Raw genomic sequence first — 22,477 nt, 5'->3', positions numbered from 1 at the left:
TGACACCCAAACTCTATGTGTGCGTGCCACCAACTCTAGCAACAACCATTGCCTACCCTGGGCCCTAGCTGCTGGACCCAGAAACACCACTGAAGATGCCAACAGCACTTGTTAAAGATGTTGTAGGCCCCAGTGGCCTGAGCTGAGGAGACATCACATTCACCAGACCTGGGTCTTCCACATGACTGTATACTTGGTGCCCTGCACCACTAGACTCACAGCCATAGCATGCTCCAGTGTGCCTCACCTGCAGGTGAAGATCCTGTACTGAGGTCAGCCTATAAAGTCTGGAAGATGTGACTGCTTCTTCCCAGGCCCAGACATCTAGGCAAGGCTCCAGGGATCATAAAGAGTCAGGGAAGGGGCGCCTGGGTGGCGCAGTCGGTTAAGCGTCTGACTTCAGCCAGGTCACGATCTCACGGTCCGTGAGTTCGAGCCCCGTGTCAGGCTCTGGGCTGATGGCTCAGAGCCTGGAGCCTGTTTCCGATTCTGTGTCTCCCTCTCTCTCTGCCCCTCCCCCGTTCATGCTCTGTCTCTCTCTGTCCCAAAAATAAATAAACGTTGAAAAAAAATTAAAAAAAAAAAGTCAGGGAAATATGACACCACCAAAGGAACACAGTCAACTTAAAGCAACTGACCCCAAAGACATGGAGCCACATGAATTGCCTGACAAAAAATTCAAAATAATTATTCTAAAGATGCTCAGAGAAATATAAGAGAACACAGAAAGACAATTTAATGAACTCATCAAAACCATGTAAGAACACAATGAGAAGTCCAATCAAGGTATAGAAAACGTAAAAAAAAGAACAAGAGTTTTGGAGATAAGAAATACAATGGCCGAACTGAAGAATTCAATATAGAGCTTCAGCAGAAGAAGGGACCAAGCAGAAGAAAAAAATCAGTAAGCTCAAAGACAGATTATTCGAAATTACCTAAGCAGAAGAACAAAAACAAAATTAAAAAAAGTAAAAAAGGAATTTAAAAAGTCTATGGGATTCATGGGGCCCCATAAAGAGAAACGTGTGCATGTCATTGGAGTCCTGAAAGAAGAAGATAAGAGAAAGGAGCTGAAAGCTTAGTTAAATAATGGCTTTTGAACTTCCCAAACCTGGGGAGATATTTGGACATTATGAAGTAATAGGCTACCCTATAATTTCAATCCAAAATGATCTACTCCAAGACACATAACAAAATAAAATGGTCTAAAATCAAATACAAAGAGAAAATTTCAAAAGCAGCAAGAGAGAATAATTTTTCCTCATAAAAGAATCACCATAAAGCTATCAGTGGATTTCTCAGCAGAAATCCAACAAACTAGGAGAGTAGGATGGTAAGTGTAAGTTGCTGAAAGAAAAAACAAAACAAAACAAAACAAGAAAGACCCCTGCCAACTAAGAATACTTTACCCAACACAATTGTCCTTCAGAAATGAAGGTGAAATAAAGACTGTCACAAACAAAGGAAAGGAGTTCTTCAGCACAAGGCATGCCTTAGAAAAAATGCTAGTTCCTCAAGCTGAAATGAAAAGATGCTAATTAGTAACAGGAAAACATGAAAATATACAACACACTTTACTGGAAAGATAAGTATATAGTCTAATATAGTAATAATGATGTGTCAATTACTTAACTCTAGTATAGAGATTAAGGAAAAATATTAAAAATAGCTAAAGTTTCATATTGTCAATGGATATATAATACAAAGAGGTATAAATTCTGACATCAAAAGCATAAAATGTTAGGACAGAGTAAAACGTAGAGTTTTTATGCAAATAAGGTTAAATTGCTATCGGCTTAAAAGACTGTTATATTTCAAGTAAACCTCAGAGTAACCACAAAACAAAAACCTATCACAGATATGCAAAGGTAAAGAGAAGAAATTAAAGTATACTACTATGGCCAATCATCAATTCAGGAAGAGAGAAAGGAACAGAAAAAGAAAGAAAGAAGAAAGAAAAAAAGAAAGAAGAAGACAGACAGAAAGAAAGAAAGGCTACAAAACAAAACAATTAACAAGATGGCAATAGTGAGTCATTAACTATCAATTATTATTTTAAATGTAAAGTTTTTCAGTCAAAGGACAGCTAGTAGCTGAATGGATGAAAAAAGACAAATATACTGCCTGTAAGAGATTCCCTTCAGCTTGTAGAGCATACATATATTCATAGTGAAGGGATGGAAAAAGGTGCTTCATGTATAATAGAGACCAAAAGATAGTAGAGGTAGCTGTACTTATATTACACAAAGTAGACTTTAATTTAAAAGCTGTTACAAGAAACAAAGAAGGATCAAAAGAGACTATTATGAACAATTATATGCTAAAAAAATTGGACAACCTGGAAGAAGTGAACAAATTCCTAAAAAATACGACCTACCAAGACTGAATCAGGAAGAAATAGAAAATCCAAATAGACCAATAATAAGAAGATTAAACCAGTAATTAAAAACCACCCAACAAAGAAAAATTCAGGAGCAGATAGCTTCATGGGTAAATCCTACCAAATATTTAAATAAAAATTAATGCCAGTTCTTGTCAAACTCTTCCAAGAACATGAAGAGGTAGGGACACTCCCAAACTCATTATATGAAGTTAGAATTACCCTAATGCCAAAGCCAGATAAGGACAATACAGAAAAAGAAAACTATGAGCCAATATCCCTGAAGGTTATAGATGCAAAAATTCTCAACAAAATACTTGCAAACCAAATTCAACAGCATATTAAAAGTATTATATACCCCATGACCAAGTAAAATTTGTCCCTGGGATGCAAGGATGATTCAACTACACAAATCAATAAATTTAATAAAGCACATAAATAAATCATTGATCATCTCAATAGAAGCAGAAAAAGCATTTGAAAAAATGTAACATCCTCTCATTATGAAAACTTTCAACAAATTGGGTATAGAAGGGACACATCTCAACATAATAAAGTGTACATATGACAACCCACAGCTATCATCATACTCCATGGTGAGAGGTTGAAAGTACTTCCTTTCAGGGGTGGCTGGGTAGCTCAGTTGGTTAAGCATCCAATTTTGGCTCAGGTCATGATCTCACAGTTTGTGAGTTTGAGCCCTGTGTTGGGCTCTGTGCTGACACCTCAGAGCCTGGAGACTGCTTCAGATTCTGTCTCCCTCTCTCTCTCTGCCCCTCCTCCACTCATGCTCTGTCTCTCTCTGTCTCTCAAAAATAAAATAAACATTAAAAAAAATTTTAGAAAATACTTCCTCTAAGAGCAGGAACAAGATAAGTGTTCCCACTCTCACTCCACCTATTCAACATAGTACTAGAAGTCTTACAGTAATCAGGCAAGAAAATGAAATAACAGGCATTCAATCTCAAAGGGAGAAGTAAAACTGTGTCTGTTTGATGATGGTACAGTCTTGTATATAGAAAATTCTGAAGATTCCACCAAAATACTGTTAGAACTAATGAATGAATTCTATAAAGTTTCAGGATGCAAGATAAATACATACAAATCAGTTGAGTTTCTATACACTAACAATGAAAGTTTTGAAAAATAAAAAAGTTTTACTTACAATAGCATCAAAACAAAAACAAAACCAAAAAAAACCTCAGGAATAAAATTTAACCAAGGAAGTGAAAGAGCTATACACTGAAAGCTATGAGACATTGATGAAAGAAATCAAAACACATAAATAGAATGGCATCCAAGTTTTTATATCAGAAAAGTTACTATTGTTAAAATGTTCATACTACCCACAGCCATCTATAGATTCAATTTATTTTTTTTAAGTAAGCTCTATACCCAACATGAAGCTTGAACTCACTACCCTGAGATCAAGAGTAGCATGCTCTACCAACTGAGCTAGCCAGACATCCCTATTCAATATAATTTTATCAAAGTTCCAGTGCTATTCTTCACAGAAATAAGAAAAATAATCCTAAAATTAATACATAACCACAAAATATCCGGCAGAGCCAAAGCAATCCTGAGAAAGAACAAATCTGGAGGCATTACACTTCCTGACTTCAAATTATATCACAAAGATTTGGGAATCAGAAGTATTATGACACTGATATAAAAACAGACACATAGATGAATTGAATAGTCTTGAGAGCCCAGAAACAAACCTACACATATATGGTCAAGTAATATTTGACAAGGAGCCAAGAATAATAAGTGGGGAAAGGATAGTCTCTTCAATAAATAGTTTGGGATAACTGGATATTCTCATGCAAAAGAATGAAATTGCACTCTATCTTAAACCTAAAACAGCAAAGGAAAGAATGCATAAAGTGAAAAGGCAACCTAGTTTATGGGAGGAAATATTTGCAATCCATATATCTGATAAGGGGTTAATATCCAAAATGTGTAAGGAGCTCATACAACTCAATAGTGAAAAATCAATCCGATTTAAAAAATGGGCAGAGGACTTGAGTAGACATTTGCCTTAAAAATATATACAAATGGCCAACAAGCACATGAATAACAAGTACATAAACAATATCACTAATCATCAGGAAAATGCTACACTTGACCTTAGCTCAAAGGCTGAAAAGAAATGGGGAAATGCAAATCAAAATCACAAGTAATATCCCCTCACACCCCTTAGAATGGCTATTATCACAAAGACTCTGGTCAAGGCTATTCAGAAAAGGGAACCCTGGTGTACTGTTGGGAATGTAAATTGGTTCAGCCACTATGGAAAACAGTATGAAGTTTCCTCAAAAAATAAAAAATAGAACTAACATATCATCCAGCATTCCCCACTTCTAGTATTCAAAGGAAATTAAATCACTATCTTGAAGAGATAGTCGCACTCCCAAGTTCATTGCAGCATTATTCACAATAGCCAAGACATAGAAACAACCTAAATATCCATCAATGGATGAATGGATAACACGTGTACATATACATATACACACACACATATAATGTTATTATATATAAAATGTATATATACACACATATATAATGCTATTATATATGTGAAAAATATATAATATATATCAATACTATAAATACTATATAAAATAAAAAATATATTTATATAATTTAATGTTGTATACAATATTAATAGTTAAGTGGAATAAGTGCTGAGTTTAGACATTTGGTTTTAGTCCTGGCTATGGCATTAATTATCTGTATGATGGTTGACAAACTTTTAAACTTTTCTGTGTTTTAGTTTCCTTACCAGAGGAGAAGCAGCAATGCCCTGGGGTTAAAGGGAAGGGGTGGAGGAATTAGATTTTGAGATTAGTCTGTGCCTGCCAGGGTTCCTCCAGTCTCTGTGGTGGCAGAGCTGTTGTGTTACCCGAATTTAACTCCGTGGACACTTGTATTGCACAATGGTCAAGGCCACCAGACTTCTGTGAGGGGGCTGGCAATGGCAGGGTAAGACAGAAAGAGAAGGAAAACTGTCTTGCTCTCCCCTTCTTCTCACAGCCTCCCCTTGTCTCTCTGTGCCCCAGACAGCATCTACCTACATACAAGTGACAGTCCTCCATCAAACCAGTTCAGAACAGTCCTTTGTCTCCCAAGGATTTCCCACTTTTTAAAGAATTTGTCAGATTTGATGCTTTCCTCTAAGTTTTTTTGTTTTTTTGGATAAATTTATTTTGGAATGAGGAAACTACAGCTGTTGTTAATATGCCATTTTGATGGGAACCTATACCTGATCCATGTAATTAGCTATAAAATAAAAGTTTAGATTAGGATATATTCAAAGTCCTCTGTAGTCCTACCCATTCTGTGATTTTGTTGTGTGAGGATGAATATTTTGGGGGAAATAAAGAGAGGCATACAGGGAAAGACAGAATAGTTTTAATAAAAGAATAGGGTCTTTGCAAATTTCACACAGCCCTGATTTCTGTCCTACCACTAATGAACTGAATAGCCTTATGGAAGTTATTTAACCTTCCAGAACCTGGGTTTCTTTGATTCTGAAGTAAATTTTGTGTCTTATCACAGGGCTGTAGGGAGAATTAGATGAAATAATGCATGTAAAATGTACAATAACTCCACTAAGTGATTGATAGCTATTATGAATAGTCACTAAAAACGATTTTAACTCATATTTTTTATATCAGGCTTTGCTTTGGAGATTATGATATATACCACCCATACCCGATTTTTTGCTCATTCAGCTCAGAACAACTTTAATTTCAGATAAACCCATACTGTAGCACTGATATCTTCTCCCAGGCTAGCTTCCTGATGGGTCTATTCTTTCAAATAATACACGCATACATTTAGATATGAGAATCAGTTAGGATGTGTTCATTTACTGTCATTTGAGTCTTCCAGTTTGAATTCATGCTCCTCTGTTTATGATATACCAGTTATTTTCAGGGAATTCAAGAAAAATTTAAAGCAGGATGTGGTGACTTTCAAAGTGTGGAAATTCAGTTATACAAAGAGCTTAGTGACACATGCACACGCAAATTCACAAAATGAATGAGGAAAAAAATTCTTGAAAACATAATAACCGGTAGCAGAGATATTTTAAAATGAATGTTAGATTGTTCTGGAAGGTGTTAGCAGCTCTTCAAATGTATCTGAATAGCTGTGAAGAATAGATAATTATTAACAGAATTTGCCAAAGGGAGATATCTATTAAAAGTACAATAGCTTCCACGGTACTGACGAAAGGACAGTTTTTACAGTCAACTGAAAAATATTGTGATTTGGCACTTGAGAACTTGGTCAGAAAGTAGTCTTGGAACAAAATAAAATGTCTTACCTGGATATTTTCCAAATATGCATAAATTCCAGAAGTTGGTTCAGATAAAACTGACTGTGGTCATCTTCATGCTGTAGACAGCAGAATATATTAATATTTATAGGGTGAATAGGAATGAGTACCAGATAAAAATAGGTCTGTGGCTTCCTGCTGTCATTTTATTCACCTCTTTTGATAACCCTCATTCATCATTTTAATACTTTGTTTTAAAGACTTTGTAAGACTCTTCTTAACTCTATAAGCATTCTTTTCAAAAATGAATCAGAAAGCTGAGCTTTGGGAGAGGATAAACTTCAAGGACAGAAGAAAAGCATCCTGGCATCACCAAGGTCAAACATTAAGTTCTCCTAGCAGAGGGCAGTTTTGCAGACTGGTTCTCTCACATACATGCACATTTTCTTTACATTTAGGCTATGGATGCCATGGCAGTGTGTGGCCTGACAGCTTGCCAGATCAGTTGGCAGGCCTAGAATGAGCTCCCATTTTTCAACTTCACCACACCTTGCCTCCCAAATGTGAGTGTAACAGAACTTTCTATTTCGTGAACATTGAAGTGTGCTAATGAGTGACAACTATAAATTCCAGGAGTTTTCAGGAGGCATTTGTTTTCTCCCAAGATTAGCAGAAACTCCTTATCATAAACTATCAGTCCTGTGGTCCATACGCATAAACACACACGCGTGCGTGCACACACACACACACACACATTTTCACACCATAACTCCTTGATTAGCTCTTCTGCAACAGGCATTCATGAAAATCCTGTGCAAGTCTGCAAAGGAGAATGCAATATAACTTCCCCATAATTGCACCATTTTCACTATACACAGCTGTTAAGTTTGAAAGCTTAATGCCTGGAGTGCATGCAATCTTGGATGTTAATACACAATCTATTTTTAAAACTGCCTATTAGAGCTCCTGACAGAAAACATCAGAAGGAAAACCTTTATATGGCCTAAGGTCAAAAGTGTATTATTGGGCTCTTTTGTGAGGAAGAAAGAAGTTGTTACATGGAGAGAATAAGGTCATAACTGTAATACAGTACCTTGAATGCACGCTAAAAAAACAAAACAAAACAAAAAAAACCCAAAAACTTTCAGAAGAAGAAAAGAAACTTCTTTCAGAAGTTAAAACAACCAAAGCAAGCATATAATAATGACTTATTTGCATCTTTCTGTATAGCATAATCATATTCATTTTAAAACCACTTTACTTGGCTTCCAGAGATGCCTTTGGGGGAGAAATTGGCCTTTGTCATATTGTCGCTTACAAGGAAAGTTTTGTTTTGTTTTGTTTTGTTCTTATTTAAGGGAGCTCAAAAGTCTAGAGAACAGTCTTGAGCAGTTGTCCATGGAATATATCATACACTTTACTTTTCTCCAAAGCTGAAGGCATACCTTCATCTTAAGGAAAAAGTTAAGGTTTCTTTTTTTTCCTTTTTCATACAAAAATCTGCTCTCTGTGTTCTGTGAGTTTCCTTGAGCTAAAATGAAATTTGATTTTATGATTAATGTCAACAATGTTGAAAATACTTATCAAATTTGAGAGACATAAAGAGAACATTTTTTTTAAAGACTCAATTATACACATCTAGTCAAGATGGAGATTGTAAAATTTTGAAATTTAGAAAGATTTATATGGACTGTCAGACTATTTTATGAATAATCTCATGGAACAAGAATTAAATTACCATATTTCTGTATAACACAAGCAATTTTAAAATAGGAAAGGCATCTGAGATGAATTGAATAGTACAATGTGCCTTGTACAATTAGAGAACTCTAAAAGTATCTACTGAAAGGCAATGGTGTCAATAAACTTAATGAAATGATAATTATCATAATGTTCCTAGCATTATATAGAAGAAATAAGCCATTGTATGTTGTTTTACTGGAAAGAAAATATAATTGTTTATAAATGTTTTCATACAGCTAAAATTATGAAAACTGTAGAGAATTTTGAAACCACTTTAAACAGTAGGATCAAGAGAGAAGAACATTCAGTATCTCCTTACCATATAGAGTTTGTAATGGTAAAAAGCTAAAATGCCATCCCTAATTCTATGACATTAATAACTGATACTTACGTAGTCCCAGTTAGGCACAGGCACTGCTTTAAGCTTTCATTTACATTTCTCAATTAAGTTACAATAATAATCATATTAGGTAAATATTATTGTTCACATTTTTAACAAGGAAAGTAGGGTGAATATAATAATTTATCCAAGAGAAGACATTTGAATTTGGTAGTATGGATCCGCAATCTCTGTTTTTAAACAAGATGCCAAGTTAGCAAATTTAACACTCTTTATTTATATTTATGGGGAGAACTAGGTTTATATGTTCTAGGATTTATACATAGAAATGATTACCACCCCTGATTCATCTGTGTCAGGTGTTCTTACTCCAGGCTTTAGAAGCATAGTTATCTCTTTCTTTTGAAGCACATATCTCTATCAGACTTTTAAATGTATATTTGTTTATTGTATGTCTTCTTTACCAGAATGAAAACTCTGCATTCTAGAATAAGTACTGAAATGTCTTGTTTGTCTTTGTATCTCCAGGTTTTAGAAGAGTGCCTATATGGTAGTTGATGAATAAATGAGTATCTGTCTGCACGTATATGTTTCCTAAGACATAATTCTGAATTTTAAGTAGGTTGGCTAACTTGTTCATTCACTATGTAAGACCCTCAAAGACAAGTACTAAATATTGCATGTAAAAAATATTCAATAAATATATGTTGAATTGGGGCACCTGGGTGGCTCAGTTGGTTAAGCATCTGACTTCAGCTCAGGCCATGATCTCACAGTTCATAAATTCAAGCCCCAAGTCAGGCTCTGTGCTGACAGCTTGGAGCCTGGAGCCTGCTTCAGATTCTGTATCTCCCTCCCTTTCTGCCTCTCCCCTGCTCACACTCTGTCTCTCTCTCTCTCTCAAAAATAAACACTAAATTTTTAAAAAATATTTGTTGAATTAATTGTTTTTAGATTATATATAATGTACTTGCATAGTATCTTAAAGTAAACCCTTATAGATTTTAATAAGGATGTGATATCTTCTCTTTGAAATATGATGCTAAAAAATCTTTCAAGAACCAGTATTTGGGCGAATAGAGACATGGGGTGCCTTTTTAATAGTTTGTGTGGAGGCTACCACTGCTCTTTAACTGAGAGTCAGAACCAGTTGAATCCCCTGTGCACTAAGCCCTTTGAAGTCTGGGATGTTGTTGATTTTGTTCAGTACTCTAACCTACTACACCACAGTGATATAGTTAATATGTGAGTAAATGGAGAATATATAAACTTCTGTGTCATCAAGCACATTATCTATTTTTAAATATTTATTTTGAGAGAGAGAGGGAGGGGCAGAAACACACACACACACACACACACACACACACACACACACATACACACAGAGAGAGAGAGAGAGAGAGAGACAGAGACAGAGACAGAGAGAGACAGAGAGAATCCCAAACAGCCTCTGTCATGCCAGCTTAGAGCCCCCATGCAGGGCTTCATCTCATGGACCATGAAATCATGACCTGAGCCGAAATCGAGTCGGGTGCTCAACCAACTGAGCCACCCAGGCACCCCATCTATTTTTAAATAACAGTGTTAGTGTAGGAGAAGTTGCGGTTGAGAAAAAGCATTTATACTTTTTATCTGTAAATTGTTGAATTGGCCAAGAGATGGTGATATTCACTATAGGAAGTAAAGTTTGTGAGTTGAAGCATAAAAAAAGCAGCCATGTAACTTAAATCCCGCTATGATCCAAATGAGACATTGAAAATCAGGAATTTCTAGTGATAATTATACACTTCACACCCAGAAATGACTATATTCTTGTCCCTGGATATGATGATGACAACAGCCCATAGATATTACATTGGCTGAAATTATGATATAGTGAGCTCTATGACTAGACTAGCTGTGCTCAGATTTCATCTCCTTCTTTAGTAGCTATGAGACTTTAGGCTGAGAACAGCCTTACTCTTCTGAATTTTCAGTACTTTTATTTAAAAAAAGGAAAATAATAGCAATTATCACTTTTTTTTGCTCTTTATTTATTGTGAATAAATACATATAAAGCACTGATAACAGTACTTGGCATCTAATATATACTTAATATGGTTAATCATCATGGAACACCTATCATGTCCTAGACTTTGAGGTAAGTGAATATAGCCATGGAAAACAAAACTATATATATATATATATATATATATATATATATATATATATACACACACACACACATCCCAACTATACTTGTCATGTAGGTTGATAGCATAAAGTATGGGCTATGGAGACTGACTGGGCTCAAATCCAAGCTCCTCTGCTTAGCAGTTCCATGAATATGATCTGGGCACGGCCATGGAGCTCCTTGTGATTCAGTTTCTTTATTTTTAATAGTATTTGCCACATAGAATTATTGTGAAGATTAAATAAAGTCCAAGACTTAAAATATATGTCAGCATACATTGTATTCGAGTAGTGGTGTTAAATGGATTTAAATATAAACCTTAATTTACATGAAATTGAAATGTTAGTGATTTGTGAATTGCTACCAATGAAATAAGTTATTTTTTAGCAACATGAAAGTTCTCAAGGAGAGTAGAAATTCTAATCATATATTTTTGCTTCTTCCCCCATGTTGAAATGAAACATGATGATTTTAGCTCTTTCAAAACATTGAGGACAATTTGAAGACTCTTATGTTTATTAATATTGAGAGTATTAGTTGTACTTTATAATGTTTCTCTGTGGAGATTTCAGATGCATAACCCTGGAGCTGTCAACACTGGCTGAGTTGAGTACCAGTTCCAAAAGATTTTTCTAAACAACTCTCTTTTGGCCTCATTATGTTATATTCCACATAGATATACTGCAACCTAATGCACCACCTGACACTTTTTATGATGAAACACCTCAGACTAGGAAAAAAAAAGTCATGCACTGGAAATCTGTTATCTGATGTAAATGACAGGGTGATGGGATTTTTGCTTAAAGCAGGTAATTGGAAGATTCTACAGATAAAGCTGCCAAAATATCAAAGTTCATTGCATACTGTGCAATTTGGGTTTGAAATAACGCAAGACATCACATAGGGAATAAAATTCATATCTAACAGCATGGAATTGTGTCATTAAAGCACAGTAATCCCTTTCTAGGTAGTTTTATTATATATATTATGAATATTAATCTGTCTTGATTTAAATTGTGTTGATACTGACAAACAATCTTCAAATAGAACAAGTTATTTTTCTTCCTTCAATGGCTTCCCCCTCACATTTTTTACTCTGTTCACTTCCTAGTGGCTTCCTGGATAGTATGAATATAATAACCTTAATAAGTTTCTCATAAATTATTTTTCCAAGAGACCAATTGATTTACTATTATACCAGGGTTGCAGTAATGTGTTCATGTAATTGCTTCAGTTCGAATTGTTAACAGGCATTTAGATAAATATTTCATTATGTTTCAGTAAACATACTCAAATGAACATGTATTCATTAAGCTATGTAATTCCAAACTGGCAACCATCCATAAAGATAGGAATATTGTCCTTAAAATGATCAGCTTGAAAATTCAAACCAACGTTAAAAAAATCTTACCTTTCGAGATAATTTTCCTGGAACTTTCCCATTTTTATGAAGAGTAAGTTGAATAACAGATTTATCTTTCTGAAATATTTTGTGGCTCCCCAAAGAGTAATCACTGAAGAAGAAAAAAATGAATACAGTCATTTCCTCCAGAATACTCCCAAGTGTATTATTTTCCTCTCTGACTTTGTTTCTTTTCATTTATTTGGAACTTAGTCTGGTAAAATTTTATATATATCCTAGTCCTGTATACTTACTTAAAAATATATCCTCATTATATTCATTTTAAATGATAAGATATTACAATTATTCTTCAAGTGCATCAAGTTAGAAAATGATTAGATATCTTTGCAATGGAGATAAATTATAATAGAGAATATTTTACATATCCAAAGTTAGTTTTTTTTTTTATCCAGTCCTCTCAAAGCTGAGGACAACATGCTTCTGGGAGGTCTAATTGATGCCACAAAGTGTATGCAGGGACCACTGTATCAAGGAAGTGGAGCAGTGAGGTGGAGATGTCATGGGCTTTAGAGACAGATTTACTAGCTCCATGACCTTAGGCAAGCCAATTAAACTATCTGAAACTCAGTATATGTATTTTAGAGTTGATATTATTAATGTCCAAATGAAAGGGTTGACAAGCAAATTAAATAGAATATCCCCACATATTTTAGAAATTTCTAAAGGCATAATTTTCTTCTTCCTTCCTTTCCGCTCTCTCCCTGTAAGAGCCATTAAAAAGGATGAATTATGTTAATGTACTTTATTAAGGATCTTGGTTAAATGTATGACGGATTTCAGTAGAAAAAACCCTTATATTAAAACATTTGAGGGGTGCCTGGTGGCTCAGTCAGTTAAGTATCCAACTTCAGCTCAGGTGATGATCGTGAGTTTGAGCCCCTCGTCAGGCTCTGTGCTGACAGCTCAGACAGAGCCTGGAACCCAGATTCTGTGTCTCCCTCTCTCTCTGCCCCTCCACCACCCACACTCTGTCTTTCTCTGTCTCTCAAAAATAAATAAACATTAAAAAAATTAAAACATTTGAGGCCCTTAAGTTGACATACCCATTTATCTGGAAAATTCACTAAACATTTGGGATCGGTTATTCCCAACAGTGACAGAGAAATAAAGCATTACTCAGTTGACAGCTAGTAAATTTTCTATAAATGTTCTTATTTCGACAAATGATATCTTTTTTAAGAAGACCCAACACCTATCCACTCACTAAAATGGTGAATGTTGGTATCCATAACATTTGTTCTACACCTCATTCCCACAGCCCCTGTTAGATTTCTGTCCCAGTACTCTCTGTATTGTTCCTTGAGTTATTTCTGCTGCTAGTCTACACATAAGGCATGGCATGTGTATTCCCTGAGTTCCTGCCTTCCTCACTGACCAAGTTCTGCAGCAAGGGCATTCTCCATATTCTATCACATGGACTCAAGTTCTTCTCCTTTCACCTCCCACCCCCAACTCCTCTTTCCATGCAGAGTCCTGTTTTCCTATTCCTATTCTGGGAAACATTTTAAGAGTAGTGGACCACCTTGCTATCAGAATTCCTCGTGTGTTGAAGGCTGGACCCCAGTCTAGAGACTTAGTCTCAGATATGGTTGCTGCTTTCTTGAACTAACTTTTTTTTTTCTTCGCCCATTTGTATGTATACCCCTTACTAGGGCTTCCAAATAAAATAGAAGATGGCCAGTAAATAAGAATTTCAGTAATAGTGAATATATTTTTTAGTATAGGTATGTCTCGTGTACTGTTTGATATATAATTTCAAAATTTGGGATTTTTTGAAACTGAAATTTAACTGGAAAGCCTATATTTTCATTTACTAAATTTGCCAATTCTACCCCTTTCTAAAGGTAGGATCTAGTTCTTCCCTTATCTTGCCTTCACTCTTTGTGTGTTTGTGCATGTGTGTGTGTCTGTGTGTGTGTGGCAGGATCTGAGTAGTTACCAGATTTTGGGTAATTACCAGAGTTTGTAAGTCTCTTTTTTACCCCTATAATTCATCTCTCTCTCTTTTTTATGTTACGTTATGGGAAACTTCTGAATTGTACTAAGCTGTGGGAAACAAAACAGATAAGAAAAATTCTCCTCTTTCCCTTTTTCCAGAAGAATAGTTTACTCAGAGTTTATGGCACTTTTTTGTAAGCTGAAATAAGTGGCTAAATACATATATTTTTCTGTTAAAAATGAAATCATTTTGTTTTACCTGTGTCTCTAGCCTATAGCTAAATATTTTTTAACTTACTTTCTAAGACTTTTTTAATCAGAAAATTTAAACTATTTCACCCATAGCAATGCCTTCTGCTGTTATTGCTGTTTATATTAACTATGAATTTTTATTGTTTTCTTTCATTTGTTGAGGTTACTGAATCTTCTTTGAGTCTCTTCTTTATCTTTAGAGGGTTGGAGACATAAATATATTTTTAATCTTCCAATGGTTACCTAATATTTAAATAACATGTATCTTATTTTTTCCATTGTAACCTCAATTTAATCACTGTGTACATCACATTCTCAAATAAGCCTTAGGACCTAAATATGACATCAGTTTTGTTCTCCCACATTGCCCTCCAATTGCCCTCCAATTGTCCAAATGGGGACTGTATGAATTGTAGGTCTAGATTCTTTTATCACTTAACTGATGAAATCAAGAAAAGTGTAAGTAAAACAAAGTTAGAGATGGGAATTATAAAAAAGATGTCTGAGAACATTCTATTTTTTTTTATTAATTTTTTTTTCAACGTTTATTTATTTTTGGGACAGAGAGAGACAGAGCATGAACGGGGGAGGGGCAGAGAGAGAGGGAGACACAGAATCGGAAGCAGGCTCCAGGCTCTGAGCCATCAGCCCAGAGCCTGACGCGGGGCCCGAACTCACGGACCGCGAGATCGTGACCTGGCTGAAGTCGGATGGTTAACCGACTGCACCACCCAGGCGCCCCGAGAACATTCTATTTTTAACTAAAAATATCTAAATAGACTCTCAATTGCCTAAGTTTGATATCAGAGTAAAGGAAGACTTTGATATAGGATGAAGGGTCTATTGATTACAATTTTATGTCTTCTTTCTGGCATAAACCAAACCTACAAGTAATTATCTTTAACTTCTAGTTCCACATTCTTTATAAAAAGCATGTACTTGAACTTGAGGAACAACCTGAATAAAGAATTGGTTTAGATTTTTATAATTATTGCTCTAATCATTTAAAGTTGTTTCTTCCACATTTAATTCAGCAGTAATAGTTTTTAATAATTCCTTTTTATCAGTTATTATAAAGAATTCAACTTAGGTGTGCCTGGGTGGCTCAGTCCATCAAGTGTCCAAATTTCTTGATTTTGGCTCAGTTCATAATCTCACAGTTTGTGGAATTGAACCCATCCTTGGACTCTGCACTGACAGCCCACAGTCTGCTCGGGATTCTCTCTCTCCCTCTCTGTCTGCCCCCCCCCCCCCCACATGCTTTCTCTTTCTATCAAAACAAATAAATAAACATTAAAAAAGAATTAAGCGTATTTTTTTCAGAGCAACACTCTTTTTTGTTTTTTATACTTATGTCCTTATATAGAATCCATCTGAAATGCATTTGTTGAGTAAAGAGTGATGCATAGTTCCAATTTTAGACATTTTTCCAATATACTGGCAATTTTATTGAACACCTCTAAAGAGGATGGATGTCTTTTCATCTGTGACCTGTTGTATTCATCACATGACCAATTTTCATAGATATCTGATTTCTGGACTATAAGTATTCCATTAATCTATATATCTATTCCTGTGCCAATAACAGATTGCTTCAGTTATTTAATTGAAGCGTATTTTGAAGTGTGGAATTGAAAGTCACCATTTAAAAAAATTATATTATCTATTTTTGCACGGTTTCTCTTCCAGAACAATTTTAGAATTAGTGTGCCAATGCTAAGGATAAAATGCTAATATAGTGCAGACTTATATTTAATTTATGGAATTATATAAAAAGAATTGGTATTTTTATAATATCGAATCTACTCCTTAAGGATAAGTATATTTCTACATACACTCTAATTCTCTTTTATGCCCTTGAGTAAAGTGTTAGTTTTCTTTCCAATTTTTCTTACACATATGCTTTTTGCAAGATATTTTATAGATTCTGTTCTATTATAAGTCAGAGGTTTTTTTTTCACAGTATTTATTAGTTGGCTTTATATGTTAATTTATCTGGTGGAATCCTGTTGTAATACCTAATGGTTTTCAGTTGATTATTTTGGATTTTCTAAGAGAAAATTATTTTCTTTAAAAATAATCATTGTTTTGTCTATTGCTTTCCAATATGTTTTCTTCCTTTTGTTTTCTTATCTTACTGTGATGTATAGGATATGAGGCACACTGTTGAATAGTAGCAATGATGGTAGACATCCTTCCCTTTTTCTTGCTTTTATTGGAAATGCCTCAAATGATTAATCATTGGATGTATTCGCTCTGTATTCCTGGTTTATACTTTTCCTGTTCTATTGTATTAAGAATTTAAAAAAAAATTATAAATAAGTTTCAAATTTATCAGATGGGTTTTCTGTATCTGTTAGGTGCATCACAGTGAGATCATTTTTTCTTGAATATGTTAATGTATTAATTACATTGATAGATTTTCCTAATTTAAAATTATCTTTGCATTTTTTTTTAATTTTTTTTTCATTTTTTATTTATTTTTGGGACAGAGAGAGACAGAGCATGAACGGGGGAGGGGCAGAGAGAGAGGGAGACACAGAATCGGAAACAGGCTCCAGGCTCTGAGCCATCAGCCCAGAGCCTGACGCGGGGCTCGAACTCACGGACCGCGAGATCGTGACCTGGCTGAAGTCGGACGCTTAACCGACTGCGCCACCCAGGCGCCCCAATATCTTTGCATTTTTATGTAGACTTGTCCCCGTAGTAGATTTAATTTGCAAGTTTTAAAGGTTTTTTTTGTATATGTCAAAACTTAGAGAGGCCTATAATTTTAACATTTTGTTATCTTTACTTGTTTTAGGCATCATAATTAGGTCAGACTTGTAAACTGCATGTACCTTTTTCTCTGTCCTGGAACGGTTTCTATAATTGAGAAATCTCTAGTCCTTGAAGGTTTGTTGCAGTTTAACTAAAAACTAACTTTCACTCCCCACTGCGCATTTTTACTTTTATACTTCTCTCATTGAGCTAATTTTGAAAATTCATCATTCCTTAGGAAATAGTCTTGTTTTTTATAAAGCTATCAAATGAATGTCTCAAGTCCCTCCTATTTTAAGTATCTTTCAACATTTTATCTAGGAGCTCCACAATCCCCTTGCAACTGTTTCCTCCTTCCCATGCTGTCACTCTTCTTGTTTTACCAGGTTTTGTAGTAATATTTTTTCCTGTCCTTTCATGAGAATTTTGGTGGGCAGGTAGGTAGATTTGCATTTTAATATACTAATTTAGGCCTGAAGATCTATATTATCATTCTAATTGTGGGAATATCATGTATGGTTTTGCATGAAAAAGATCTCAAAAACTGGAAAAGAAGTACAGTTCTGGTCCAGACATCTCATTTTGCAAATAAGGACACTTATATTGACAAAATAAGATCAGAGATTAGAACATAAATATTTGAAGTAAAAATAGCACACATAAAACTTACTTATAGATTCAAGCATTCCTGGTATAATGTGATACACGTGTTTCTTTTTTTCCATGTGTTTCTATCCATATAAGGGTGCAGTGAGGTGTTTTGCAAATTGTGGGCTAAAAATAACAGGTCTCTTGGGAAAAAAGGGTTGGAAGAGACCAGTGGAATCAATAAGGTCTCTAACCAGAGCCCACATGCACATACATAACACAAATCTTTAAAAAAAAATTTTTTTTGATGTTTATTTACTCTAGGTGGGGGGGAGGGGAAGAGAGAGAGGGAGACACAAATCTGAAGCAGGCTCCAGGTTCTGAGTTTCAGCACATGGCCCCACACGGGGCTTGAACACACAAACTGCAAGATCATGACCTGAACTGAAGTTGGATGCTTAACTGACTGAGCCACCAGGCGCCCCTACATACACAAATCTTAAAAAAATCAGGACAGTTTTTAAAAGACACGCTAATTTTAAAAATATAAAGAAGTATCATAGTAAATAAAAGAGTTGGCTTTATTTGGTTAGAAGTGAATATGAGAAAGTTTGATGCTTCTGAATACAGAAGCAAGAGCAAAAATGCCCAAAAATTGTGGAAAATTCTGCAATAAACATTTTCAAGACAGCCCGAGGCCAAGGTGAGAAAAAAATGCATGTTTGGTGAATGGTCAGTGGTCACTGCCTCAGCAACTTCCTGAATGCTTTGCATTCAGCCACTGTTATTTAACACAACAATACATTAATATGCCAGAATGTTTTACATGCAGTAAGGTAACTTCTATGAATAAGCTAATTTATGTTACAGTAACATGTTATATTGCAGAAGAGATTGTATTCAGTACCTCATTTTTTCAGGTATCATGTTTAAAATATAACAGTCCTTTTTAGGTATGTTAACAATAACAAAACTATTATTGTCCTAGAATTGTCACTTAAGATGAAGTCTCTGATCTTACAGAGTCTCCATTAACCATAGCACTTTCTAAGAGCTATAAACTACTGTTCATCACTTTGCCATCACTCTTCTTGGCAAGACCACCATTTCAATCAATTTGTTTGTAACCACTAGACACATGTGGCTATTGAACACTTAATATGTCCCTAGTCTGAATTCAGATGTGCTCTAAGCATAAAATACACTTTGAATTTTGAAGACTTAAAACAAAAAAAAGGAATGTAAAACATCTCAGTATTTTTAAAATTGTGATTACATGTTGAAATAATTTTGGTTAAATATTTGAGTTAAATAAATAAAATATGTATTAAAATTTATTTCTACAAGTTTCTTTTTATGTGTTTTTCAAGTGGCTAGTAGAAAACTTAATTATGTGGCCCACGTTACATGTCCATTGGACAGAGCTGATTTAGAGGAAATAAAAGAGAAGAGAGAAAAAGAAAAACAAAGCATTCAAGAATAGAAAGGTTGGTATACAGAATTTAATGAGTAAGTTGAATAAGGAAAAACTGATTTGTGTTTGATGACTCTAGGTATCAGGAAATATAGGAAGAAAGCCTACCATCCCAAGAGAAAGAGAACAAAAAATATTGCCGCTACGATGGGTAATATTGGAGAACAGGACTTGAGCACTAAGAGAAATCCCATATTTAGGTATTACTATACCTCTAAGGTGAACATTGGAATTATCTACTTCAGATTATACCAATGATGTTTTTTCTCAATCTGGTAACATTTTAAATTGGGTGCTTAGTAGTTTCATTGAACATTGATGTAAAAAACTTTGTTAAATGAACTGAGTCTTTATGATACAATAAAAAGTTTAGTTTTTCTTCATATATACTAGTAAGTCAGAATTCTGCACATCCACTTATTTGTTCTCTCAACAAGTATTGGATTCCATCTATGTGTTAGTCACTATCTTCAGAACTGTTATGAGTATACCTGTCATTTAAAATGAACACCAAAATCTGAATGCTTGCACATAATTACTTCTATTTCCTATTCATTCCTATTCATGTTATTTTAAAGTATTTCTATAGCAGAATGTTTGTTTAAGGAGAGATTAATGACCTTAACACCAAAAAATGATATGCAAATAACCTCAAATGTGTCTTATGGGCAAAAAAGACATCCTAATCCTAAATAATGTTCAACCTATGAATACTGATTTCCATCAGCTTAAGCACTCCTTGTAAACGCACATTTACAAACATTATTGTTTTATTGGAATAAGTACATACAAGTCCTTATTTTATAGGATAACCTAGTTAGGTTTAAATATTCCTTATTCTTATGTGTAGGAATAGTCACAGAGATGTATTGTGAAATATTATGATCATATATAGAATAAAATTATGTTCATTTGATTTTATAAATGTTGAAATCCAGTATTACTAGAGCTATTAAATATATTTCTTTAAGGAAATTCAGCAATTAAGCTGCTTTTTAATACTTATGTTTACTAAGAAATATAAGGTGAATATAACAAAATATTAAAATATTAATAATACCATAGCACTCCAGAGAATATTTTTCAAATATTTATGTGTGTTCTGTGCACACACAAGTACACACATATTCCTTCCATATTTGCCACTTAAAAATGTTGATCATGTTACTTCTGTCATAATCCTTAATTCTAGTATGTTTTGTAACCAATGAAAACACCCTGGATTTTATGCTTAAATTGTTACTTGCTACTCAGCATAAATAAACATCAGTGGTACATTGTTTTCCTCAACCAGTGATCCTCAATTTTATTGTTATTTTGCTTTCAGGGGAACCATGAATAGGAAAAGTTAAATGTCATGGTTTAGAGAGGCAAGCATAGGTTAAATTCTAAAACTAGGGCTTACAGCCATGGGGTATTTAATAGAGGAGGGTCATAGTTTTGAATAGAGACCCTCTATGGGGCATAAATTTTATCAACAGCTACTACTCAAGAGAGAACCTCACCTAAGAGATCTAAACAACTTTTTTTTTCAGGTGCGCCATTTTTCCTTAAGCATTCCCTCTAGCTTGTAAAAAGCAACTCTCCCTTATGCTTCTTCACTTCAATATCATTGTGTTTCTTTACATATATAATACACATAGTTTTTAATTCAATTTTTTTAATCTAGAGGAAGTGTTTTATAACAACTTCCAAGTTTACAATGCCCTCTCTTAAGCTGTGCATTCACAAAAGATCAGTAATAACACAAAAGTTTAAATAAATGAAGTTAGAGGCACCTGGGTGGTTCAGTTGGTTAAGCATCCTACTTCTTCTCAGGTCATGATGTCACCGTACCTGAGTTTGAGCCTCATGTCAGGCTCTGTGCTGACAGCTCAGAGCCTGGAGCCTGCTTCAGATTCTCTGTCTCTCTGTCTCTCTGCCCTCCCTAACTCACGCTCTGTCTCAGTCTTTCAAAAATACGTAAACATTAAAAAAAAGTTAAATAAATGAAGAAGATAGAGAGTAAATAAGGAAGAAACACATCAGTGAATGTGGAGCTTTGTGTCCTTTACAAAAATATATATACTAAACTCATGGGAATTATTTTTGAGGTATGGTATGCAGAATTTGTAATATAGTCACCAACTCAAGAGATCAAAAATACAGATCTTATCCCATTTCAAAGTTTCATTATTTTCCCCACAAACCTCCAGAGGAGAAACATTCTGCAGACTTTATGAATATAAACCATTCAAGAACTCAAATTAAAATAGCACATTTAAGCCTCATTAAGGTGATATGGGCTAATTTGAAATACTATGCAATTCACATATTCTCTATCTTATTCCTTAAGAAAAACAGATCATTAGATTACTTAACCTTCAATTAATTCAAAATTGGTGAGAAGGAGATTTTTAATTCTTAGCTTTTAGAAGTAAGTGCTTTTGAGTAACAAAAATAACTTGATGGCTGCTTATTGATTATTATAATTTTAGGTATAATGATATTAAATTATATACCAATGTTTAGTTCTGATTTGCCTTGTCTTCTTGGAAAAATAATGCAACGGGTTTTTATTTTAATCAAGTGATTCTTTTTATCAAGTCTGTTGGCTGATGATGCATGTCCAGTCATCATAAAGCTTTTTAGAAAACTTGAGTCTGAAATATGCTTTAATTCTTACATGTAGGTTTTAGTAGCAAATGACCTGTATTCAGCACAAGACTTTTCTTTGGGGGAATTGCTTTCAAATGAAGTTATATAGAGAGTATTTACATATTAGGACATTTGTGTTACGTAGAATTGTTGGTTAAAAACAGATGCAAGTTTATATGGTACATGATTATTATTGTTACTTTAGTTAGCTGTTTGCTAAAGATAGAAAGCAAAATTAATTTTTAAAAATTAGGAAAAATACTTCGACAGAGATCTAAAAACTAAACTGAGTAGCTCAAGATGCTCTTAATGAATGATCTATTAACAGAACACACTTTTATTATGGTACGTGAAAGTTCTCAGAGTTTTGACACATTCTTTCCAATGCTCTGACATGGTTTTATGATTTCTAAGTGGAAGAGCAAAATTATGTAAAAGAAAAAAAAACACCGTAAGTTGTTTATTTACAAAATTAAGTCTAAAA

At 34.4% G+C, this 22,477-nt stretch overlaps 1 protein-coding gene across 6 annotated transcripts in view; it reads right to left on the bottom strand.

The window, feature by feature from the left end:
* PIK3C2G (phosphatidylinositol-4-phosphate 3-kinase catalytic subunit type 2 gamma) overlaps window positions 1–22,477 on the bottom strand; it is a 355,118-nt gene that overhangs the window by 282,142 nt on the left and 50,499 nt on the right. For all 6 annotated transcript variants that reach the window (XR_007154196.1, XM_047868249.1, XM_047868251.1 and 3 more), the window contains exons 6-7: window positions 12,333–12,435; window positions 6,714–6,784 (exon numbers count right to left, since the gene is read on the bottom strand). Coding sequence is in view for 5 of the 6 variants with exons in the window: in XM_047868249.1 (XP_047724205.1) it covers window positions 6,714–6,784; window positions 12,333–12,435 (174 nt within the window). In the remaining variant the exon portion in view is untranslated. The remainder of the gene's footprint in view (window positions 1–6,713; window positions 6,785–12,332; window positions 12,436–22,477) is intronic.

Source organism: Prionailurus viverrinus, chromosome B4, assembly GCF_022837055.1.
Source record: "Prionailurus viverrinus isolate Anna chromosome B4, UM_Priviv_1.0, whole genome shotgun sequence".
Taxonomy (NCBI): domain Eukaryota; kingdom Metazoa; phylum Chordata; class Mammalia; order Carnivora; family Felidae; genus Prionailurus; species Prionailurus viverrinus.
The sequence above is the reverse complement of the archived record's forward strand: the minus strand, read 5'-3'. Positions and strand labels throughout refer to the sequence as shown.